Source organism: Athene cunicularia, assembly GCF_003259725.1.
Source record: "Athene cunicularia isolate RWA chromosome 2 unlocalized genomic scaffold, athCun1 chr2_part1, whole genome shotgun sequence".
NCBI classification, from domain to species: domain Eukaryota; kingdom Metazoa; phylum Chordata; class Aves; order Strigiformes; family Strigidae; genus Athene; species Athene cunicularia.
The window spans coordinates 33,518,058-33,541,843 of NW_020799095.1; the positions used below are offsets into that span (position 1 = coordinate 33,518,058).

Here is a 23,786-nt window from a genome sequence, read left to right on the forward strand (position 1 = left end):
CCTGAAAGGGATGAAAAAAACCATGAATTAACTGAGAACTACTGTATCTGAATATATAAGCCAGTATGCAATTTGATTGTGTAGCAGGTGAATTATTTGACTGCATCCCCACACACCACAATATTTAAGAAATATGGTCATAACAATGCCAAGCATTATAAGTGTCTTCTGCTTTCTGCTGCACCAAAAAGCAACTCATCTCCTCTTCTGCAGAGTGAATTTATATTTTGCAGTTTAGCTTGGCCTTTATATGGTTGTGAAGACTTTAGGATTCTGGTGCAAGAATTAAAACATGTTAACATAAACATATTTATTAGTGCTTACTTTCATGGGATTTTATTCCATAAACATCAATAGCTGGATCAAACTCCCCTGGAGCCAAAGGCAGTGAGCTGTTCAGTGTGTTTCCTGGACTGTCTGGAGGGGTTCCAATGGGGTGGGTCCCATCACTTTCACCTTCCTCTTCTCCATCATTCTCTTCACACTCTACTTCTTCCTGTTCAGCTCTCTCAACATCATGAATTCCAACCAGCAAGCTGTAGTCCATGAGTTTTAATTGAGCAAGGAACTAGAAAGTGATAATAAGCAATTTATCAGTATCACTAAAAAATGTAAGCTCCACTTACAAGCAGAAGGAGTTATACAAAGATGAGAAAAAAAAAAGAGAAGATTAAGTGATAAGGCTAGCAAAGAGATACTTGAATTTGTTAAGATGTAGTAACAGCACACAGGTCACTTGCAACATATTATAAAAAAGCTGTAGCCCACTCTCCCAAAATCCTTAGGGAAAAAATAATTTTTCCTGTAGAGAAGACCAGTGCCTGTGTGAGCCGATGACTGTCACTCCTGTCTTGTGTTTCAATTAGGGCTGTGCTGTCACCACTCAACATCCACACCAGCCTCTGTGCTATGAGGCGTGCTACGATCTTGTGCCAAATCTGCCCCCTCGCTCCCTTTTATGCCTTATTAAAGAATTGTGAACAGCATTTAAATATTCTTACAGTGGAAAGTAGTAAAGTTTTACACCATGGAGACATGAGATGATGCTATATTCTCTTCACAGTAACAGGCTCATAACTTAAATCATGTAAGCAAAACATGAATGTGAATGTAAGGGTGGCTTTGACTAAAAACTGAGGATGTCAGTTTTTAGAAAATAGGAAGATGAACACACTTTATGTATAGACACAGTGTTATTTTAGTGGAGACGAACAGGATAAGGGGGAAAGCTACAAGAGGAGGATGGAAATAAGGAATAAGTATAAAAGCAGGAAGATGGGATAAATAGTTCAAGGAGGTGAGGGGTAGGGAGGGCAGAGCTGTGCTATAGCCTAAAAGCAGTACTGTGATTTGGAACTTGTGGAGCCTTTGCTTACAGTATGCAGAGAAAGAGGCTGAAAATGCTAATTGTTTCAATTTTTAGAAATGCTAAATGGTTATAAAAAAGAAGTTAGAGCAGACCAGAGAAGAAGGTATTTAAATCAGACTTTGGAATACTGATAGCGATGAAAGAGAAGAGTCTGAAATACTAGGAAATGAGAAACTAGTTTGTCAAAATCCTGATTCCAAGAAAAGAGAGGAATAAGAGATAACAAAGTGACTGTAAATTCAAGTGCCAGAGAAATATTGTAGGATGGAGAGAGAGGTTTTAAGAAGAAAGAAGAAATTGGTTTCTAATAATTTCAATACAATAAAGCAAAAAGCTCTTCACAAGATTAGAAGAGATCTAAGTTTGAAGAGATGATATACAATGATATACAAGAAGAACAGATGAGATTGGCCAAAGGCAATGGAGTGGAAGGACTCCAGGTATATCATTAGGTACTTGATAAATACTGAGACAGACAGGAGAAAAAAAATCTACCAATAACCACACAAAAAATCACGAAAGATAACAGACTCTTGGGAAAAAGAGTGAACTGCAAATTAGAACAGAATGACTCTTAGGGAAAAAAAAAGTGTGCTGCTGCTGACAGCAAAAAGACTTAGGGGGATCAGCACAAAGAAAAGATCATCTGATTTAAAATGGAGAAAATATCCTTATGTGTTTTTTCTCAGGACATATTCAATGGAATGAGGAGGCAGGAAAATAGACAAGATGACATCAGAACAGCAGTAAAAGATATTTGTCTGAACACAGAAAGGGGACATAAGACTTGATTATGAGAGAAATATAGAAACAAAACTTACTTTATGACAAATAAGAATGTATACAAAGTCACATGGCTTAGAATATTACTCCATAATATGTTTAGCTATAAATACTGTGCGATAAGATACTCATATGATAAATGTTGTGCATTTCTTTTCATTGTAGTGTAATGTGAGTACAACACACTGGTTACAAAGTGTATACTATCAGTTATCTAACTAGGGGAGAGGAACAAATGAAAGAAAAACAAGGTTAAAGAACAGCTTGCCATTGTTAAAATCAGGTGCCAGACAACTTCACACTGTGATTTACATGGATGTTTAACAATGCTCTGTATAAATTTCAAAACGATTAAAATAGCCTCTCAAGACATGATCTGGAATCTGACATTATATTCACAATACAGTAAATGATGTAGATCACACACAGTTCACTTTCTGAGGTAATAAAGTATCTTTCACGTTCCTTGCACATACTTAAGATATTGTCTGCAACCTACTTACTTTAAAGCATTAGACAGCAACAGCAGTACACATTAAAAGAGCACAAAACTTAAACCCAAACAAACTTATCTCTAGAGCTCTGACGTCAGTAGAGCAGTTATCCAGCACAATATTTTAAATCTAAAATAAACACACATTGATATTTCACAAAATATTTATGTTTTCAGAATTATCATCACCATAAATTTCTCACCAATACTATGATGGGAAATTAGACTTCCTCAAAAACAAATTATTGGGTAAAATCTAAAGTCACAGTATTTTGTTTTGTGCAACTAATGAGATATAGATCTGAAGAACTAGACAAGTCAATTCACAGAGCCATTTTGATATAAAGAGTTGGAAGTATTATTAAGCCACAGACACATCTCGCTACCAGGTCTCTTCCAGCAAGGAAAACAGATTTTAGGCTTTTAGTATAAGGGCTGCAAAATATTGTGTTTAGTGACAATATTTTCAATTATGGAAACTATAGTCAAGCTGTGTGAACTAGTTAGCCCAATATTTATTTTAATTGCTGAACTAAATCAGTTATAATAAAATATTAAATTCACTTATTAACACTTTTCTATTAAGTATTGACTATATTCAGCCAATTTATATGAAAGACCATGTGAAGATAACGGGTCCACCTGCTGTATACAAATTACTGAAGCACTCTACTGTTGTGATACTAAGGATGATTTAAAACTGGATTACTATTATAATATGAAACAATATAATATGTTACATCCTCTCTTATGGACTACAGTTCGCGTACAGCCTGAGCTCTGGTATACTTCACCTGTAAAACACAACTAACAATACTCACCTTTGTCTTGGGGACATTGGAAACTATTGGACTAGGCTTGTAAAGTGCTTAAGTACTAAGTAGTACCATCATTTTAATATCACATCATTAAGGCAGGGACAATGCATGGCAATCAGCTTTGTAGCAAGCCATTTATGACATCAGCAAAAGCAGTGATCAACTCCTGAAAGTTTAAATTGTGTTCCATTTAAAACAGTCAGTACTTACAGTCTTGTAAGTTTTCATAATGAATTACAGGTGCAATTTCCTGGGATATCTGTAACTTGCCACACATTTTTATCACATAAAACTGAACAGGCACGTTCTTACCTCAACATCCTTTTTGAGTTTCTCAAGGAACATCTTTTTGTTATTCTCATCAATATGAATCTTTTGGCCATCGTTAATAAAATCATTGTCTTTGAACGTCGGCAGCTCTTTGGCCTAAAATAAACCAAAACTCCTGTAAGAGTGGGATCACAAAGAGGAGTGCGGTGAAGCTGCTGGCCTGGCGTCGCCCCCTCAGAGTTCCCCTATGCTTGAGAGAGCACCACCAAGCCGCCTCTCTGGGGGAAGCAGAGGCACCTCCATTGCATGCAGCTCTCCGTAACTGCACTCACGGAGCCATTTCCTTAGTTTATCCCTCCTGTAAATGGCCCAGAAGGTATATGTTTACTGAGTGTGCAGCAGATGCAGCTAAGACAAAATCTCCGACTCAATACGTGATCTGCATTGAACCTTGATTTGCATCAAGCTTCTTCCAAGATGTCGTTTGTCAAAGTGACTGGCAATAAGTGAAGTTGAAACACAATCTATAGCTCATAACAAAGGGCTTGCATCATATCTTATAGATGAAGCTGATCAGATTGGGTTGCATTTTATATAGCTACTTGTGTATGTTTTAAGTGCCTAATAGCAAATAATTATTTGAAAGCATCAAGTGAATATGAATTATGAAATTCTGCTTAGAAGTGGCAAATGCCAGAGAAGACCACTGCCTTTTAAATATGTAATTAAATATCCTTGATGTTGGAGCATTAGTTGATTATCTTAATTTTTAACTCTCCCATGAAGTGATTTTCAATGGCATTAAGGAAAGATACAAAGAATAACCACTGGATTCAGTACTAAGACCCCTCAAATGAGCTCTGTTTTCAAAGGGCAGTGACTGGAAGTTTACTTCAAAAAAACCCCCAGCAAGCCAATAAACAAAAGAGCAGTTCCTTCAGGGTATTTGGTCAAGCAAACTAGAAGTAACAGTAACTTCTACAATCAGAGCCTTTAAAAAACTGGCCCATTAAGAGCAATGAACAGCCTTTCCCTGCCCCTCACCTTTAATCAGTACTAGGGAGGAACAGGTTTACTTTACAAAGAAAATGTTGCAGAACAACTGAGTGCTGCAACCCCCAATGACCATTAACTAATGGGTACATTGAATAAAATAATTTCCTCTCATCTGAAAGTCCTTCAGCTAGGAATAAAAAGCAGCTAACATCACCCGCTGGAATGTCTTCCATAACTTTAACTAGTCAGACACTGCTCATACCTCATAGATCTTCACAATGGCCAAAAGTTCTTTTTGCCGTTGGGCTGTGCACAGAAGTGGCAAAAATACTCAGTTCCCCAACTGTCCAAATTTATTTTTTGGACCCAAAATTTGCAAATTGCTCCAAGATCCCACAATGCTGCTTTTGTTTAGAAAAGTGACCCTTCTCTTCTAATAACTGCTCAAAAATGCTTAAATAATTAGTAACATTTTAATAGTTATGAATCTATGTTAAATTCATTGCATCCTGACACCTATGAACTCTGGAAAAAAAATAAGGTCCTAGTCTGGCTGCTCTGAATTATTACTGTGTCACATCTAAAACATTCTGTTATATTAAAATACCCTCTAATAGAGACCCTCTATTTTAATTTAAAATAAAAGGAAAAAAACCCAAGCAGCTGAGATAGAGCCATAATTATTCAACCATCCCACACTCCTTCCATGGAGGAGTCATCCTGCAGTGCTCTGGTGCTTTACTTGAAGACGATGTTAGACACTTCTTGAAGCTCACGATGAATTGTTTACTACAATATGACAGCACAGCATGCATCGGTTTTCTTTATGGCCTACTCAGTAAGTGGTTTAGGATGAAAATGAGTAGGGGAAACATCAGATAAACATTCCAGACTAACAGCTATAGAGATTATCATACACGACTGAGCAAAGTGTCCCATGGACGAGGGCTAATTCTGCAGAGGCACAACTGCAGATCCAGGGACGTTGCCAACACCAGAGAATGGAATCCAGTGTGTGGGATGCTTAAGAATAGAGAGGAGATTTGGATGAATTAATTTAAGATGAAACAATAATGAAAAGAATGCAGGAAACCAAGCTCCCTTCATTTCCAGCTCAAAGTCGCCAAAAAAAAATTTCTCAGATTATCTTTCCACCTAGTATATCCAAGTTATTTATTAAACTAGGCAGAAGTTAAAGTGAAACAAATCCATTAACACTGAAAAAGACCCCTATTAATGCTGTTTAATTCTGGGGGGCAAGTAAGGAGGAAGGATGTGACTGTGGTTAAGATGCTGAGATGCAGGTTCATCTCTAGGCTCTGCCACAGATTTCCTCCACAGCACGGCATCAGCCAGTCAGACTCCGTGGGCTGTGGGAGGGAGAAGTGCATTTCTCCACTGAAAACAGTCCTCTCCAGTAAAAATAAACTTAAATTACAAGCAATGTCTTTTTTGGAAGATGCTAGAGCTGGTAAGCCAGTCATGCAGGTGCCATACTCCATTTTAACCTTGTCTCCAATCTATTTTTAATAAAATTGAGCTGGCAAAACTGACACAGCCACATTTCTTGCCTGCTATCACAAGACCCAAGGGGTACTCCCAAGGACACTCAGGGCAGTGAATCAGCTCTTCCAAAAAGCCACTCTTTGCCACCCTGTGTGCAGGCTCCCCCAGCCCCCAATAATCCCTCTGAGGATTTTTATCTGAGGTAATTTTCCTTAACCCAAACACCCATAGCTGTGAAGACTTAAGTGCAGAACTGCATAAAGTAAAAGCAAGTATTGAGGCATATGAAGAGAAACAAGGAAGTAAAAAGGGGGGCCCATATAAGAAATTGAAGCTAAAAAGCTATGTGCCAGCAGTCACCCTCACCGCTTTATTTGTATGATGCCTTCCAACCTATTCTCTTCCATCTTTCTAGGTGTTATCACACCTGTGGTGTGCTAGGCAATATTATTCTTATTTCTTATAAGCTGAATAGCCCTATGATACTGTTGTAGTCTCAAATATTGCTAGACAGCCAGCACTAGTAATGATTCTAGTAATACTTTAACTGAAATTTTGTCTCAAAATTGAGTTGTGATTTTATGAATTAAAATCTATGAAAACATGTGACTATGAGGGGCTCTCATAGTTATTTGAAATTAATAATGTATATGTTGATGCTAAAATATCTTAATATGTACATTTTCTTCTTACACACAGATAAATACAAAGAAAACCACATTGTGACAGTTAAAAACACTATCTGAATAAAAAAAAAATCAAGACTTTGCTTTAATGAAGTAATTGATACAGTTAATTTTTAACGAAGTCTCAAATATTTCCAATGAAGCAAAATCCTTGCTGGGAAAAGATTCACCTAGAATGTAATTCATTATAAGGAACATATTACTATCATTAAAGAACTAAATATTTTAAAAGCTGCACAGGAGATGAACATCTAACTACTTCCACTAAATTAATAATAGATTTTCTTTCTGAAACATCTCCATTGTTTTTAATCCCCTACTTAAAGATGCAAGAAAGGCACAGTATATTTTACAAATATGAAGTATTTATTTATTAAAAAAACATGTTATTTGCACACTTCAGGTTTGCATTCCAAAGTTTGCCATGTCACAGAGAATTTTAACAGCAAGAAGATTTCACTGCCTTTGAAAAGGCTGAAAAGCAATAAAGAATTCTTTGACTAAGATGACAGAATGTGTAAAAAGCCTGATTCAAAAACTAAATTTACAGTGAATCAGCCCACGACACTGTTTTTTAAAACAAAAAAGGTAAGAACCAGGTGACATTTTATCTCTATATGAACAATAGTTTCTGCAGATTTCTCAACACACCTCAATTCATGATCCTATCTTAATGTGCTGAAATTAAAATTAGTGATCCCCCCCCCCCCCTTTTTGTGCATCATTACCAAAAGTATTTTTGTCAGCTAACATTAATGCTGACATTTTGGAAGAAGCTTGTCAAGATAGCTGTAGGACAGTTAAGTTTCACAGTAAGTCCTGGATTCAAAAAAGAAAAAGACTAATTGTCTTCATAACCTGGCAGCAATTTCTCACCTTACAAAGGCAAAGATTAGATTGTAGGAGAAATGTTGCATAGCAGTCTTACTGTTTGCTTGGAACTAGCCATGAGTCACGTTATTCACACAGGTAATCATAGCAAAAGTGGGCTTACAGTTTATAACTTTGAATATGGTATAAAACACCTGCCATGAGTGAAGTTCCACACCCTGGGCTTCTTTTCACAGTGAATGGCTTGTATACACCTTTTTCTTTTAAAAAAAAAATTAATTAAATTAGATTAACTTTAGACTGACTGGGCTCATCAGCATATATGGAAGGCAGTATTTTTAAAAAAGGGATATTATATTAAGTATGGTTTGCAATAACTTGGCACAGGTGGTTTTGAAATGAATCAAAAGTCTGGAGTCACTAGATCTACAAGATGGAAAAATCACTAGAGCTTTCTTTGGAAAGCTGAAGATTGCAGTTCCTTCCCTCCAGTAGATATGGAAACTCGGTCCAAACTTTTGCCATACAATTTGGCTTGCCCTAGACAGGGGTTTCTAACCAAACAAGGGTCTGCAGCTCCACTTGGCATCACAGGACTGTAAATGGCAATAGAAATAGAGCTGTAAAGCCAAAATGGGGTTTGAGAGGGAATACTGTAATGGTTTTAGCCTGTATAACAGGCATTTTTATAGGACAAAAGAAATTGTACATGATGTTGTAGATGGATTAGGTATTTGAACATGTACCAAGATGGTAACTACGTGTCTTTTCAATGCTCAGGGAAAGGCATTCAGAATTATCCATAGGGTTAATGTCTTCCTGCTACAAAATGAACATGCAATATATAAAATGCAAGACAAAGTTTCCCTTTTATTTTTTCTTTAAAAATGCTTTTAACATATGGAAAACAAACTTTAAATCAACCACCAAAGGCAAACTAGTGATTTGTGGTGAAAAACAATAATGGGATTGGTGTCATGTGACTGCTAAATGCGGAAGCAGGAATCTGAACTGTGAATGTCTATTCCTATTTTTGTGATGTATTGCAGTGTGATGTTTTAATCTCTGTATATGCAACCTTAAGATTCATTTCACCGAGAAATCTAAGACATGCTTCCCATGTCTGTTGTGTGAGATCGGCATGTGAAGTGGACTGAAATCACTGAAAGAAATACATTAAAAAAATGCTGTTCTGAAATTGGCAATTGTAAAATAGCAGGAAAAAATAGCTCAGGTTTTGGGATGATCTACCTTGAATGAAGTTTTACCTACCGACATCAAAAGAAAAATACTAATTCGAGACTGAGTAATCTTGTTGCTATGCTCTATAATTAAAATCCTTCTTTCTTCAGTTATAACTATCCTCTCAGAAATCAGTTAATACATTGTAATATCGAACGTAAAAAGCAAAACTAAGTGATTTGTTACGTCTAGCAGCATCTGCCAATGTATTTTGTATATAATTTAACTAAGATGTAACACAGCTGTCATTTATGGGATTTTTTTTTTTTCCAAAAAGGAACTTGAATAGAAAATTCTTTGTTCAAACATATTTCTTGTAATTTTTCTGTATTTATGCAACAACACATACCACAGAGGTGGCAATGCAACCGGTTTTAGAGTAATTTAAAGACATGTAATAATCTCTGAAATTGCTCAAGAAAGTAGAAATATGGTGGGCTCCAGTTCAGTTTTTATTTTTCTTCTTCAAATTTCCTTCCAAGTTGCTCGCTCACAAGCAACATGCTTAAGTTCTTTGTAAGTACAAGTGGACTCAGCTGTAACTGCTAATTTGAAGCTGTACTGCAAGTACAGCATAATTGTGAGCAGGCAGACCACCAGGGGAGTTCTGCATTATCCTGGTTTCACTTAAGAGGGCAAAATTGTCCAAGGAATGAATAGAAAATGCCCACTATTAAAATAGTAAAAATAATAAAGAGAACTAAAGCCTAAAAAAATAAAAAAAAAGAGCAGCTGTCAGAATTTGACAACTGTTGAAACATACTGTTCTTTCAAAATTCAAGACATCTGTAAGTGCTTGTTATGATACTTGTTGCCAAGAAAGTAATGGCTTTATTATTAAAAATATCACTTATAATGCAAATGAGAGGAATTTTGTGTTAAGGTGAAATCTAAGGGATGGAGCTTGTCTCCACACTGATTATCACAAAATATTGAAATGACAGTTTCAGAGTTTCTCATCAATATGTTAGGATATTAAACAGCTGAGGACAGTCAAGCAGGAGATAAACTGAAAAGAGGACAGAAAAGTAACATTCTCAAAGTCATTCCAGTCAGCTTTTCTTCCTAAAACCTGATCTAAAAAAAATGTTTGAATACTAATACCTATTTTACACTACAAAACTAAATTAGAAAAATACTTTTTTTTTCCTGGTTTCTTATGGTCCCTTAAATCTTTCTGTATAATTGCCTCTTCCTTATTAACTGAATAAATAACAAAAGAATAGTTCAATAGGAAAAAGATTCAAGAACATAATAATTTGAACTAAGTTTTCCATTTCAAAGTAATTTATCTAAAATTTGCAGCCTGCATTACAATGTGACTAAAAGACTTACTCTTCTGTTTCCTGGTTTGGACATCTTTAAAGGAAGCTAACATATTATGCTTGATATTCTGAAAACCATTTGATTACCTGAATATTGGCATTTGAAATTAAATATGAATTACTTAAAAGCCCATTTAAAAACTACAGCATTGCCAGACATTTTAGCTGTACATTTTAGCACCAAAAGCTTCCTGTCTTTTATTACTTTTCTGTTTTACAGATGTGAATAGCAGTGGATACCTTTATAATAAGTAATTAAATAATGCTGCCATTAATTTAAATTCTATTATAAATAATGTAATTTCAGGGCAATATTAATAAATTGATGATTTAACTTGCCTCTGGCTAAAGATCAGCTAAGTATTTGAGATTGTCTGGTTTTGTTTAATCATTCAGAGCAATTTCTTCTAACATAGGAGATGCCAAAAATCTCTTCAGAGCATTTGCTGAAATGCCTTTTTCCCCCCCTTTCAAGCTAAAATTTCCCAGGCATTTTAACATCTTTAAGATGGCTTGAGATTCCCACAGAAGACAACAAACAAAAAAATTGCAATAGTGACATTACTTAAGAGAAAATAGAAGTGAAAGAATATGCTACAGGGCTCTTACTTGCCGGTTATGAATTATGGACCATTTACGTACTTATGTCAACACAGTCCTCAAGGTCCTGAAATTAGCGTCACAGATGCAGATACATCTCACAATAGCAGGTCTTTAGCACTGCTCAGAGTTTCAAATAAAACTTTGTCTATTTGTATAAATACACAATGCCCTCTTTATTTAAGCTTACAAACGGTGAGATAGAAACAACTGAGTAGTTTAGATGATTAAACCACTGCTGTTGTAGTGCCCGTTGCAGGAGATTCAGATCACAGTGATGATGAATGTTCTGAACATCTACAATACAGACATGCAGTAGTCTATTCTTCAGACTCTTAAAAATCAAACAGCAGACTCCAAAGCTTAGACAAAAAACATGTAATATGCAAATCATTATTTTTCCTTTCCTTGAATCCCTAGGAGTCCTTCTTGAAGTGTCTGTAAAGTGTTGTTCCTTCTATGAACTTAGAAGTCTACTAATTAATTCCCTTTCTTAGAAATGTTTGTTCGAGTGCTAGCTTGTGGCTTCCCTGCTGCACTGCACTGGCATTTGAGGGGAACGATGAGTAACAGAAGGCTGTTCGAACAGCCCCAGACTGTCTGCTTACAAGAAGAATAAGCTTAGTGTAGTTCTGTCTCCAAGAAATCAAATTCCTCTGAAAAGAAAACAATGTGTGAGATTTAAATTGCAGAAGAGTTTGGGGGACCATTTTTTTTTATATTTCTTTCATAGAAGTACTCAAAAGGGGAGGCTCAAGATATGTTGAAGTTGATAGGAATTTTTGTTATTTGCCTTACTGAAGTTATGATTTCACATTAAATTGAGAGAATAATTGTTGTATAGTTATACAGAACTACATAACTTAGTTTCAACCTAGTTATAATCAAGTTCAATAGTAATTTTGCCATGAATTTACATGGGAACAAAGTTAAGCACTGTTTCTTTGAGGTTCTCACTCAACATATTAACTACAGTAGAGGTGTACTATTATTAATTTATTTATTATGAGACATATTCCTAAACCGGCTCAAAACCACTAATTAAATATCTGTATAATATCAGCTGCTATATAGCTGAATATGTGTAATATTGTTAAGTTTTACACTACTATTCCAAGCATTAATGTCGCGGTCTGAAGTAGTCCCATCCAAGTAATTTCCTTATTTCTGTCAGATTAATTTAGTGCTACCAGCAGAGGTTTTCAATGACACTAGGTATTGTTTGTAAGACACTGAAGGGTTAATACCTCTGCTTTAAAAAAAAAAAAAAAAAAAAAAAAAATTAAAAAAAAAAAAAAAAATTGTGCTCCCAAACAAGAACAAAAATAGACCACAAGAAAAGAACAGAGACCATTCAAGACATCATCTTGAGGGCCTGGTACAGCAAAAGAGAGCTGAGTATTGTAAATGCAGTTGTCATTTGGTACATGGTAGTTGCCTAGTGCTGGAAGAAGAACTGTCATACCTTAGGACGAAGTAGAAAAACTTTGCACAGAGTTTTTCATGCAATGAGAACTGTAGGACTGACAGCTGCTGCATGTCCCTTACTCCTTAGCGTAGTTGTGTGATTTCTAGAAGACCCAGAGAGGTAGGTATGGTACGACTAATGCTTAGGAGAAAAACAAATGATCTGAATGGAATTTGGGGACAACATAAAATGAAGTATTTTGAGTGACTGATCTTATGTCTAATGCTAAGTCAGAAGGAATGTAGTTGGAAAAATTAAGAAAACAAGGGTCATGGGTTCCTAGACTTCACTCAAATTTGGAAATCTTACTAAGAAGTCTTAGATGATGGAGACTATGTTCCACCTTCAGTTATCTGCAGAATCTCTAGACAAACCCCTCCTAAAGTGCCATCAGGCTATTTCACTGAAACCTCAGAGAAATGTTGATTTTGAGAACATTAAATTTTCCAAATGAACTGAAGTTGGAGATGGAGAAAACCAAAGTGATCAATTTCCTTTTAGAGAAAAGTTTCAGCCCAGAATTTGAGGGAGACTGTCTCTTGTTATAGCTACATATACATCTGTCAGTTGTTTGCTCATTTAAATGAGCTTTACATACCCAAAGGTTCTCACAATTCAAGGTTTGGTTCATCTTTGCATTCACTTTAGAAGTGGTGCCACGTCACATCATTTCATTAACTGACATGGAGTATCCATAAATCTCAATATTAAAGAGCAAGAGAAAGAAGATGAAGAAGCAGGAGGGAAGAGAAGAAAGTCTTGATGTTTTCCTACCACAGGGCAGGCCCTGAAGAAACCAAGAAGAGAAGAGAAAAAAGGAAAAGGAGGAGGTAGAGGATTGGCTCACTTACCTCTGAAATCTCAACACCATTGCAAACCAATATGCAAAGGTCTGCAGAAAATAGAGGAAAGATAAAGGAGGGAATAAGGTAGAACTCAAGAGGGGAGAATATGACAGAAAACAAAGAAAAGGGGCAGAACAGCACTGGTTATGTTTGTCCTGAGACTAGCTAGCAGGTTAGATAACTGAAAAAGGAACAGAAATGCACCATACCTTTTCTTTGTCACTGGCTTCTCGAGCCACAGTAGAGCCCTGAAACAGAAAAAATGGATCTAAAAATGTGCATATGTCAGAAACTAATTTGAAAATGTTACGATAATAGGTCAAAAAGTGGATGAACTGCATCCTTCTGAACCTGAGAGCTGTTTTAAAGAAAGGTGATACAGTAGGTAGAATGCCCAGGGCCACTGAACTGCTGCAACCACTTGAAGATGATGTATCATGAGAGAAGAAAGATGGATTAAATCCTCAAATGCTCTATATCTATTGTCCTCCTGACTGCTGGAGCTTCATCCTCATGTCTCATCCTCATTTTGAGACTATCATCCTGGAATTTCAGTTTGCTTAGACTTATCATCTTTTTGCACCACTTTAGCTGTATGGTTATGGAATAGTTTTTTCTATATAACTATCTGGACATATGTAATACACATTGGAAAAGGATGTCACCAAATATAAACACACAAAAATATTTAAAAGATCACAAAGTACAAACAAGAACAAAGCACCTCACAGCAACATGAAGTCAAAAGAAGAGATGAGACCCACTGCGGATTCACAAGATATACAGTGCTTGCCAAAGACATTTTGGATATTTCTTTTTTTAATTTTTTTTTTTAAAAATGCATTGTTCAGCTTAAAACTAGTAGGCAATATGGTGCTTTCTGAACAAGCTGGAGGTGACAAAAAATGGCTGTATCTATTTCCTTGAAAATTTCTTGGAGCAGGACCACACCTTTAAATATCCAGCGTTTATTTATCACATAATAGCACTGCAAGAAATAACTACAAACATGATAACTGGACACTGAGAGATGGGTAAATTAGCTCTATCATTTGTTGGAAGGTGTGCATTGTGTAAAGAAGTGCTGGAGTGGAGTTTAAAGAACATGAGGGTTCCCAACTACATCTTTTTATACCATGTTTTATTTGGTTTGCAGAGAGAAAGTTAGAAAGGATGGAGAGGAAAGAGAAATGGGACAGTATGTCTTGGTTATTGTGAATGGCCCAGCAAGGCTGGATTTTGTTGTGCTATACAGTTAACTGATAATAAAGCCTAGTAAAAGTCTGACTTCTAGTTCACTGACATTGTATTCTGTGCTCCATCAGAATATTTGGCCTGAAAAAATATCAGCTGAAAACCTGACTAGAAGAAAAAAATGGATTTACAACAGTAAAAATTAGGGAGATTGACAAATTTGACATTTAAGTAATTTTAATAAAATACCTCAGCGGCCAGGAAAATACTTCTGAAATCCTATACTGCTCTGTGGTCTCTTTCTTAGTATCTACAAAGGTAGAGGCTTGTGTTACAAGTGAGCTCTAAGCCAGTGTCAAAAATATTCATGTACAAAAATGAATTCTGAACCTAAAACCGCAGATGCTGTAGCAATGAAAATAAAGAAAAATTCATTTATAATATATGCAGTGTCACTATATATCTGATGAAGGAGTTTGTTTTGAATTCTGTTTGTACGATACTGACGTTAAATTTAAATTGCAAAAGAAGTTTACCTTTAAAGCAATTCTGTCCAGCTGGACAAACTGAAGTACAGAAGCATTCACAGAGGTAAATAATAGCAGGAGCTGTTGACACCAATGCTAAGAATTACTGTGTATCATTTCTGTTTGTTTCTGTTGTGCTTTCGTCCCTTTTTTAATGCATCTAGACATGATGCTCTAAAACTCATGCAGTTCTGTCAAATTAAAAAAGTATATTTTTCTGCTGCCGATAATATTAAATACCAAAAGGCAATTGGCAACCATCTGGAAATCAGTTCTTATAAATCATGTTGAGTCAACTCTCTAACCATTGCTAGGTAGATACTTGACAGTAGGCAAGGATGGCACAGCATACAGCATTACAAATCTCTTAATACAGAATGCTAAATAAACAACCTAAAACAAGCTTGCAGATGCATTTAGCAGTTCAACACACCAAAATAAAACATATTAGAAAGAAGTAGGTTTTTAAGGGGAGACTATGGAGGAAATTAAAATACAATCCCTTAGGTAGAAAGACTAAGGCTATATTTTGGGCATTCGTTGTAAACATAATGTATATTAACTATTGACAAAATTACAATGAGCAGATAAACCTTCTGAAATAAAGCTAAAACACACCTTATGATAAAAGCAACAGAAATTTTGTTTAAGAACCTTTTTTACTTGAATTATTTTTAAGACAGAACGAAACATGAAGCTTTTGTAGCAGGTATTTTGTAGTAGCATTTTGTTGGTTTAAATGATGAAATTTAGTTATTTTTTAAAAGCCCTCTGCAGAATTAGCTGTGGCTCTCCATAATGTTGATAAAAAACCTATAGGAAGCAGAATTATTACTGTACTTGTGTGAAGGGTTTTACCTTTAACCATTAGTTACATTTAACAAACATATCCGGTTAAATTGCTCGGTTTAAAAATGAACAATACGAATAAATTTGTACAATTTCTATAAAATCATCCTTCAGTTTTGCTAGACCTAGATGCCGAAGTAAACCAGTTAACACTGGCTCTTACATAACACAATTTAAAATTATTTAAAATTCTGAGCAATAGTCAAGCATCAGCATAATCCAACATTTACAGAAAGCGTTTCAGCTACTTTGTCAGTTATTTAATCAGCAGTTATTTCTCACCTTTAAATCATATTTTCTATAAACAGATAAACGATGGCTGAACACATTTCTTGTAACAATCATATATACTTCAACTCCATCAACAGTAAGTCGGTACATGCCCAAAAACTGTGGAAGAAGTGTATTCCCATGACACTCCACAATAAACTGCAGGAGCAAAAGACAAAACAGAAATGAGGATGGATACATATTATATATTTACATAGTTTTTAAAGAGAAAACACCTAGAAACAATACATTTATTTGCTGAGTATTTATTTGTGTGGAGATAAACCTTCCAAAAAAATCCTGCTAAAAAACCTCCCTTCATCTGGAGGTTATTCTGCTTTTAGGTCAGTGTTTAAAAATTAAAATCTTGACTTGCTTAACTTATAACTCGACTTCTATAGACAATCTCATAGAAAGAGCAGGCTCCATTTGACAGACCTTTCCACTTTTATGGTCCAAAAAGCACACCTAATGCAGATAACATATGGTACTGTTTCAAAAATCGGAAATATTTTTTTTTAACATCACACTGATGTATTTTGTACCCTTTGCCCCAGATTATATTTGATTTGTATGTTTCTCCGATCTCAATATTTGTTTATTATGATGAACATTTATGGTGCTGTCACCAGCAAGGGGTATTACTTATTATCACCAACTTTCTACTAGTTCCCATGTAATGGTTGCATTTCAGGGTCAATAATGTTGAACAGTGAAGTGCAAGATCCCTGTATTTTTTTATTTATGAATCATTATCTTTCTTTAAGGTCACCATATTTCATTATAAATGGGCTATTAACCTTGAAAAGACTTGCAACCTGCACCTAAAAAAATGTCCTTTAAAAAAAAAAAATAAAAAAAATCACTTGTCTTACAACTAATAGTTCAAATTTCTATTGGAAAGACCACTGGAGGAAGCAGAAAAAGTACAGACTACACTGATGATGAGAACTACTAAAGAATAAATATTTATTCCCATAATAAAAATGCTCATACTGTATTAATTCTAAAACCAACTCAAACACATCCACTATTTTGTGGAACCAAAGAAAAGTGAAACCACAATGATGTAAACCAGAAAAGGACTCACCAGCTTTCCTCTTTCTATTATTGCCAAGTCTCAAACAGAGGAAATTGGGGAAAATTTAGAAATTCAAGCCCCAAATGGGAAATATGAAAACTAACCAAAAGTCAGCTTTTAAAGCAGATCAACTTTTAAATATTCATTAAATACTGAAGCTGCTGTTTCTTTTGTGCCAGAGCAACCTGGTTATTAGAAATACATTATTCTAAAATACAGAAGACTTTAAAAAAAGTTAAATGAAGAAGCCATTTGACTTGTTTAACAAAGGTCTAACTACCTTTGGTTACAAATAATATAACAAAGTTCTTGCAACCCTGAAGATTTTGAAATTTTGGTCTCCTCTGCTAATTTTAAGAAATTTCTTTTACTAACTTTATACTGGAATCTGCATGTATCACATACAGACTTTTTTTTTTTTAAATTGCAAAATAAAACCAGAAAGATTTAAGAGTCCTGAAAACAATCCTACTCAGAAAGAAACCAAAGGAATGAAGAACAAAGATGAAAACTGTTGACTGAGAACTGAACATAATTTTGACTAACAACTGACACACAAGCTCTGTTGAATCTTGCTGGCACAGCTGGGGCTGTAACACTCCTTTCTGTCTGCCCTGTAGCTGTACTGGAGGTTACAAGCCCCAAAGCAGAGAACACATAGTCATGATGCAGTTGTGCCACTTCACAGCAAAGCATTTTTAAGCTCAAACTGCCTGGGAATGAGCAAAACATGTTAAGTTGCTGCGGAGGCTCAGTGAATGCAATTCAGAACCTTGGGAAGGAAATATGATTGTATGCCCCAAAATACAAAGAAGTTTGACAGTAAGAGGCCACAAAAGCAAAGTCAGTCCTAAGCTGTGCACAAAGATTGATCAGTTTGCACCTAAGAAGTCTTCTGTGTTTAACAGATGCAGAAGTTTTAAGTTGGGGTTCCTGAACTGGAGGATTTTCAATCATAGGGCTATTATCAACCTCACAAAGCAGTTATAACTTGTTACAGGATACATAGCTCATTCTGACCATCAGTTCCGAATTCTGATCATAAAGTGAAATTAGAACTATTAATGCTGAGGTTACAGAAAACTTGTTTAAAACACTAATCACTATTAGTCAAACTATGTTGATTATTTTATTATAAACATCAAGTACTTGGCACATATTATAAAGGTAAATACTTTTCTAATGCTTTATTAGAAGGTGGGAAGGGTTGTTCATATAAGAACATTTACTGAATGATTAATTCTCTAGAATGATTAGGTTCTGTGAGGACAATAAAAATGAATCTAGTTTCCAAGAAGAATTCAGTGCCACAGAATTTCAGGCCACTAACTCTTTAATGGATCAAGCCACTCTTAATCTTATGGCTCTTAACTACAGAATTTGAATTAAAATATATATTATTATTCTGATTTTCCATATGGGGATCTGAGACACAGAAACTTTATCTGAAATCATACAGAGAGTTTGTGCCACATAAAGAACAGCAGCTAGACATCTTGAGTACCAGACTAGTAACCCCCTGCCCTTCCTCTCAGCTGCTAGGGTCATAGTCTTGACACCATCTCCTCAACTCTAGCTCTTGCTAACTCTCCAATTTTATCCTTTCTGGTCCTGAGTGTCCACATCTGTAAAACAGCAACGTCATTAACACAGAACATGTGCAACATACCCACTGTAGTAACAAAAAGTTACTCCTTTGTTAGCAGTGTCCAACACCCTCCCAAATTGTTCTGGTTTATTTAACAAGGAAACAAAGGCAATTACTGAGAATGGATTAAATCCTATTTGTAAGTTAGGGTTAGCCATTTGCTAATGCTGTTGTTTCATTTAATTATTTTGCGAACAAGCCTTCTGAAAGGCTCTTCACTTGATAAAAGGGACTTGGCTGTGTTCTTGAAGCCTTCTAAGAGACTTTTTCAAAGCAGATCATGTACCACAACAGTTGTTTCCTAATTGCTGCTGACTGTAGACACTTGTGTCATTGCAAATTAAGGAAAAGCCCCTAAAATTATTTCAGTGTTTCCCATGACAGCATTTCTTATCCTGATGGGGAGACAAAGGAAAGAGGGAGGAATGCCACTTGCTTTCAGCATCTACAAGGTTGGTCTAGAACTTCCTACCTTTGAAACTATCAATCCCCCATATCTGCATCACAGAGGAGGCAAAACGTGTCATCTGTTTGGGTGGGAGTCCAGCAGGACTTGCACTGGTGACTGTGGTTGGCAGATTTTCAATTTGTCCATCTTGACATAAATGAAGTAGCAATTTAGTCACCTCAAGGTGCTTTTTAGGAATGTTTTCCTGAAGTTTCCCACTCACAGCTGGAATAAAAGTGAGCCTAGAAAATAAGCCGGTACATGCTTAACAGGACTGCTAAATTTCAGTGAAAGAAAAGACCTTCACTCCTTTATGTTAACTCTTTCTAAAAAGAACATTAAAACAATTCTATCAAGCAGCCTTCCTAAATAAAACTGAAAAGCTTAGCTAATACATTTACAAGTCTTATATGCAGTAACATAAAAATCCATCTTTTTTTTAAAGAGTGTTGTAATAAACACCCCATTTTTTGTTAATTCAGATTCAGACAATTTTCATTTTTCTGCACAGCATGAGGACAGTATTACTATTAACAAAATGACGTATCATCAGCATGTTGACACATTTTATCAGCTGTGCAGCACAGGTTTCATGGATGTAATTTTCTGAGCTCCCTTGAATCCCATGCTTAAAGCTAAAAATTAGTAAGAAATCCTTCATGACCCTATAGTCTCATTCATTTTTGTATAAATACAGCTTCAAGTTTCCTTAATAAGAAAAGAACTTCTATCTTATTTCACATGAAAAATGATATTTTTAGCTTCTTACTTCCCCATGGTAATGCTAGTAAGATATCAGGATGACTAAAAGTACATATAACTTTTTGTCAAAGAAGTTATGCCATTTTTGGTTCTTTTTGGAAAAACACAGAGTAAAATTTCCATTTCTGCTATTTCTCCTCCTCTCCTTGGAGGTAATCTGTGGACTGATTTGGCATCACTGAAGACTAAATCCTTAATTATATCTACCTCTGTTCTACATGAAAACTCAACATTCCTATTTCTCACAGGTAGCCCACTTTGTAAACATTAATTCAAAAATACACAACACACTCATTCTCTGTTACCCCTTTATTATTTTCATGATTTTCTATATCATTATTAAGGCAATCATGCTTGAATTATCAAGCGCTTATGTGACAAGTCTATACATTCATTAGGATGCTTTATTAAAGAAACTGAATGGAAAGCAGCATAATTATTTAAAGACATTTTGGAGGACAAGATGTTGATACTACTTTTTTTGGACTCAACTTTTTCTTTCAAATCCTCTTGCTTGCAATCAGAAATATCCTCCATCGATGTGTTGTGTGCACATATGCTGACATGTGGAATCACTTCCCAAAAAGGAGGTTGAGAAGTTGTCCAGAGTTATATAATGTTTTAGAATATTCTGATTATTGCCATTTTCTTAAAACCCTCTTCATGGAAAATTATCCATTGGGTACTTCTGTGACACACAGAAATTATTAATTAGCTGAACTACAGCATACAACAGAAAGTTATAGATTTTCAAGGCATATAAGGTTGTTTTCTTCTAGTCATGTAAGAAAGCAATTTACAGGATTTCAGATACAAGCCCTGTAATTCACAGCCTTACAGTTCATGTTGTTTCAGACTTAGGCCCGTGTTAATTTTACTTCAAAGTGCAACATAATCTAAATGTTACCACCACATGTGATTATGTAGGCTGCAGATCTGCTACCAGGAAGATTATATATGGTACTGCTACTATCAAATGAGCACTGGGTGTGCTGATTTCTTCTGAAAGTGTGCAGAGCATCAAGAGCTTATATATATATAAAACACAATAAATACATAGAAAACATCTGCTGGTGAAACCCAGGCCTCAACAGAGCCAGTGCAGCCAAGTCCAATCTGCCATATTGTGTAGTTAGGTATTTACCTATGAAATTTCACATCTTCTAGTGAAGATTTTCGATGTATTTTTTTGGCAACAGTTCCAGCCCATGGTTGTGTGGCCTTTTGCATACTGCCCTTTTGCAATTCCACCTAATGCCCACACTAATGAGCTTCCTGTTCTCAGAGTCACCTCTCCAATGGAAATAGTGGATCCACGGACACAGATGAAATGCATTCTTCAAATGAGAACACACATTCCCATCTTTACTACTTCTGCTTCTCCCGGTTTTCCACATCAAAGCTGCTTTATAAATTGGTTATTTTAGCACAGGGTAGAGGACGCGTTCTGTGTGGCCTCATGATTTGCACAAGAAACTGGCTGAAGGGCATTTCTTTGCAAAGCTTGCATAAATTTTCACCTCTTACTATATTAGGACATACAGAGATTCAGGGTCACCATTACACAGTGTGCATCCTTCTTCACACATGTTTGCGTTTAAGTAATAGTACATTATATTGCCTTGCCTTTTTACCCACCCTTTTCCCTTCTTTTTGTGATACATACAGGTGCAACTCATGAAGAAATAGGGGAGAGGCGGGGAGGAAGCAAGCCACTGATAACCTCTGCAAGTAATGACATGGAGGGAAGGATGACAAAACTTAAATGTAGCTCTGCTTTAGCAACCTACTGGCTTGATGTCAGGCCATCTCAGTGCAAAATTCCTAGACACCTAGTCCCCACTTTCTTTTCTGGAGTATTCTCCAGCCTATGTTGTCACCAATTGTGACAAAATTGCTTCTAGCTTACAGTAACATTTTTATATCTATTTATGATTTTAATGTTTTCTCCTACCTTCTACTCAATCTTGTGCTATTCCTCGATTCCTGCACAGCCCTGAAGCCTGCTCCTGGTGCAACATCCCCCCTTTTCAACTTATTGCCTAGGTTTTTTTCCCCCTTTCATTTGTCTTCCTGTTTCTTTCATATTTTTTCCTCTCCAGAAGGTATTTTTTTTCCCTGCTTTTGTTTTCTCCTTTATGCTGTCGTATCGCCTTTTTAGCTCATTCTATTCTTTCCTTTCTTCCCATTCACTTCCCTATCACTTCGCTGTTTGCTGTCTCTGGTAAATGGGCAGTCCCTCTCCTTTACCACTATTCACTATTTCTGCTGGTTGCCAAGGAGACAAACAGGCAGTGCAATACTTATCAGTTCTGCACACAATTACCTGTGTAGGGAAGAAAATGTGCAGTCAACAGGGACAGCCACCTATAGAAAACCTAAAGGGTACCTACACTCATGAGTAGTTTTATACTTGAAGGCTTGTACGCTAACAATTCCCTCTTGTTCACCTGCTTTGAGATGGCTTCTCAATTTCTTTTCTTTACTGAAGTCACCTGGGTGTCAGCACTGAGGAATAATAAATCGCATTTGAAGTCCATTTTAATGAAAAAAGGGAAAAAAAGGTGTTCAAAAGGTGTTGGTTTTCCTTAAGACACTCAAGTTGCTTTCATTTATTTTTAAAAATTTCTATCCTGCCTGTAACGTATTCTCAAAGACCTCAATTTTAAAGCAATTTACACCAACTTAAGATTTAAAGCAAGCTTATCTCACTGGGAAGGGCAAGATATCTTGATTCAGACATTTCAGAAACTAGAACATCTATCTGTATGCAGAATCTTATTCAACTGTCACCAATTTCTGCCCTTGAAAAATCATATCGGTAGTTTAGAAAATATCTACATGTATACATATATATATACCACATTAGTATCTACAATAGTATATTCTGTATTTTATGTAGATTAAGAAACTTTTGCACAGGACAATACATCCAAATGAAACATATAAACATAGCTTGAATATAAGCTGAAATGAAAAGTTTTCTTTTAGGAGGAAGCAAGATATACCCGTTCCTTAAACACAGAGTGAAATCCTGGCAGCGCACTTATCACAGATGACTTTGATGAGCTCTCCAACAACACCAAAGGGAACAGGGAGTTTAACTCATTTTTTCTGATCCATGCTCTTGGTTCAGAAGCATGAGTTTAAAACAAAACTGCATTAGATTGGGAGGTATTTCAAATGAATATTTGATTTTGGTCTCAAATACTATTTAAGTATGACATGAACATGCTTAACTTACACAATCATCTGAGCCCATACAAGCAATAGCTTTTCTGATATTTGAAAATCTGACCCGTTTAAGCATAACAATGGTTCTCTAGTGCATTTGATAAATAAATGATGTTCAGCTGAAGTAACACCTGAAGAGTAGCAAGTAGAGTTCTACTAATAACTGATAGTATACCAATAATATAAGCAGCCCAAACCAACTGTAAAGTACCATTAAAATGTGACTAAAAGCAGTATGTTACACTATGTATCAGAAAATATTACAGTAGTTAGAAACTGGTTAACATAGAAATTCACAGCATAAGAACCTAACATGTCATATGTATTTGTATTTACCGTAACACTTTAGAAAACTAACTGGTTCACACCCTAGGCCATTTTGTCTTTAAATATAGATAGAAGGCTGGTCCACGCATGATGGACTTTAGTCATAAATAACAATGTTTTGCAACTTCAGGCATGGAGAAAGACACTGTTCCCCCAGTTTGCTTAGAAGTGCTGGGCTTAGCATTTTGCTATTGGTTTGGGTTTTTCTTTCCTT

At 35.7% G+C, this 23,786-nt stretch overlaps 1 protein-coding gene across 3 annotated transcripts in view; it reads right to left on the reverse strand.

Moving 5' to 3' along the window:
• PIP4K2A (phosphatidylinositol-5-phosphate 4-kinase type 2 alpha) overlaps positions 1-23,786 on the reverse strand; it is a 54,587-nt gene that overhangs the window by 4,941 nt on the left and 25,860 nt on the right. The window contains exons 4-7 of one of the 3 annotated variants that reach the window (XM_026842810.1): positions 16,085-16,231; positions 13,442-13,480; positions 3,776-3,889; positions 325-568 (exon numbers count right to left, since the gene is read on the reverse strand). In XM_026842810.1, the coding sequence (XP_026698611.1) occupies positions 325-568; positions 3,776-3,889; positions 13,442-13,480; positions 16,085-16,231 (544 nt within the window). The remainder of the gene's footprint in view (positions 1-324; positions 569-3,775; positions 3,890-13,441; positions 13,481-16,084; positions 16,232-23,786) is intronic. The other 2 variants (XM_026842811.1, XM_026842812.1) reach the window with 2 other exon arrangements.